This window comes from Sinocyclocheilus rhinocerous, unplaced genomic scaffold (assembly GCF_001515625.1).
Source record: "Sinocyclocheilus rhinocerous isolate Xijiao unplaced genomic scaffold, SAMN03320098_v1.1 scaffold828, whole genome shotgun sequence".
Classification (NCBI taxonomy): Eukaryota; Metazoa; Chordata; class Actinopteri; order Cypriniformes; family Cyprinidae; genus Sinocyclocheilus; species Sinocyclocheilus rhinocerous.
Window position 1 is genome coordinate 356,346 of NW_015634025.1, and position 2,769 is coordinate 359,114.

A 2,769-nucleotide genomic window follows, 5' to 3' on the forward strand; every position below is an offset into this window, starting at 1 on the left:
GGCTTCTTGTCACAGAATGAGGCAGAAAAATATGTTCCATAGGCTACTTTAAAAAGAATACATCGATTAGCAATGGATTATAAATATACTTAATTATTATGTAAATACCGAGATAGCTTGAATAACACAGATACACTATATTGTCGCAGTCGAGTGTTTATCGTCTTTGTTTTGTTATTCAAAACTTTTATATGTTCTGTTTACTCAGTTACAGCTATAATAGCAATGCCTTTGTCCATATAAGGGATTTCCTGGAAGGTCATTCTGTGACTGGATGTGTGGATTTTCTGTGCGAGGGCGCCCTCTGGTGTCCAGTGTGAATGAAACATCATGTGTTTATAGTGCTAATGGCCAATCCATCATTTTTGGGGGAATTATTATTATTATTTTTATTTTTTTAATATAATAAGTATCAATTCAGGCATCGTTTTAAAAGTATCGATTTGGCACCGGTATCGATACCCAACCCTACCAATGAGGCCTATGATGAATCAGTTTCAAAAAGAAACACCATTTTTTGTAACTAATCTCCGATTTCAGACTTTGCTGAACAGGACGGCGGTAACCAGAGCGAAGCCGGTGAGGAGGAAAGCCACTTTATGGATGCGATGCGAGCCCGATTCCTGCCACACGGACTCCAGCACACACACGTTGATGAAGATCCCAGCCGTCAGTCCCTCCACGGCACAGCGCACCAGCTGCACCTGAGGACCGTCCGTCAGCCCTTCCAGCGCCAGAGCCGCCCCAATCCCAGCCGGACCCGAGACGGAGAACAGCAGCAGAGCACCAGCCACCAGCGTCCGGCGGAGAGCGTGATGGGTCAGACGCACGGCCAGACTGAAGGCCACGAGGGCCTTGTGGAGCAGCAGCGTCACACACGTCTCCAGCAGCCGCTCGCGCTGACACCCCACGCTCACACCCTCCAGGAACGCACGCACACACACACAGAAGAGCAGGAGAAACACACGCAGACCGGCATCCACCGCGCACGAGGAGAGACTGCTTCTGGAGCGATGGGGGTCTATGAGCGCCTGCTTCTCCAGAGACACGTCAGACGTCTGCTCTCTGAACGCCAGCAGCATCTGCTCCACCACTAACACCAGCAGAAACCCCATGGCCAGGAGGAACTCGGATAAAGGGTAGTGAAGCTGCGCACAGACGGAGACAGAGATATATATAGATATAACTTTGGGATCAGTAAGACTTGTAATGTTTTTTAAAGAAGTCTCTTCTGCACATGCATTTATTTGATCAAAAATACAGAAAAAAAACAGTATTTTTGCAAAATGTTATTATAATATAAAATAATGGTTTCTATTTTAATATCCTATCAAATATAATTTATTTCTGTGATGCGCAGCTGTATTTTCAGCATCATTACTCCAGTCTTCAGTGTCACATGATCTTCAGAAATCATTCTAATATGCTGATTTATTATTAGAATTATCAACAGTTTGGCACCGGTATCGATACCCAACCCTACCAATGAGGCCTATGATGAATCAGTTTCAAAAAGAAACACCATTTTTTGTAACTAATCTCCGATTTCAGACTTTGCTGAACAGGACGGCGGTAACCAGAGCGAAGCCGGTGAGGAGGAAAGCCACTTTATGGATGCGATGCGAGCCCGATTCCTGCCACACGGACTCCAGCACACACACGTTGATGAAGATCCCAGCCGTCAGTCCCTCCACGGCACAGCGCACCAGCTGCACCTGAGGACCGTCCGTCAGCCCTTCCAGCGCCAGAGCCGCCCCGATCCCAGCCGGACCCGAGACGGAGAACAGCAGCAGAGCACCAGCCACCAGCGTCCGGCGGAGAGCGTGATGGGTCAGACGCACGGCCAGACTGAAGGCCACGAGGGCCTTGTGGAGCAGCAGCGTCACACACGTCTCCAGCAGCCGCTCGCGCTGACACCCCACGCTCACACCCTCCAGGAACGCACGCACACACACACAGAAGAGCAGGAGAAACACACGCAGACCGGCATCCACCGCGCACGAGGAGAGACTGCTTCTGGAGCGATGGGGGTCTATGAGCGCCTGCTTCTCCAGAGACACGTCAGACGTCTGCTCTCTGAACGCCAGCAGCATCTGCTCCACCACTAACACCAGCAGAAACCCCATGGCCAGGAGGAACTCGGATAAAGGGTAGTGAAGCTGCGCACAGACGGAGACAGAGATATATATAGATATAACTTTGGGATCAGTAAGACTTGTAATGTTTTTTAAAGAAGTCTCTTCTGCACATGCATTTATTTGATCAAAAATACAGAAAAAAAACAGTATTTTTGCAAAATGTTATTATAATATAAAATAATGGTTTCTATTTTAATATCCTATCAAATATAATTTATTTCTGTGATGCGCAGCTGTATTTTCAGCATCATTACTCCAGTCTTCAGTGTCACATGATCTTCAGAAATCATTCTAATATGCTGATTTATTATTAGAATTATCAACAGATGTGCTGCACAATAACTGCGATACTTTTTCAGGATTCTTTGATGAATAAAAAGTTAAAAAGAACAGCATTTATTCTAAATATAAATCTTTGCTGTCACTTCTTAACAATTTAACACATCCTTGCTGAATAAAAGTTTTTTTCTTTTTTGAAAATTTCTTTCAAAAAATGAAAGAATATAAATGTACTGACCCCAAACTTTTGAACTGTAGTGAATATTGTTAGAAAAGATTTCTGTTTTAAATAAATGCTGTTCTTTTTAACTTTTTATTCATCAAAGAATCCTGAAAAAAAGTATCACAGCTT

General features: G+C 44.7%; 1 protein-coding gene across 1 annotated transcript in view; it reads right to left on the reverse strand.

The window, feature by feature from the left end:
* Window positions 1–1,459: 1,459 nt before the first annotated feature.
* The window catches only part of slc39a3 (solute carrier family 39 member 3), a 6,548-nt gene continuing 5,238 nt past the window's right edge, over window positions 1,460–2,769 (reverse strand). The window contains exon 4 of the mRNA XM_016559018.1: window positions 1,460–2,159. Coding sequence (XP_016414504.1) covers window positions 1,548–2,159 — 612 coding nt within the window. The 3' untranslated portion in view covers window positions 1,460–1,547. The remainder of the gene's footprint in view (window positions 2,160–2,769) is intronic.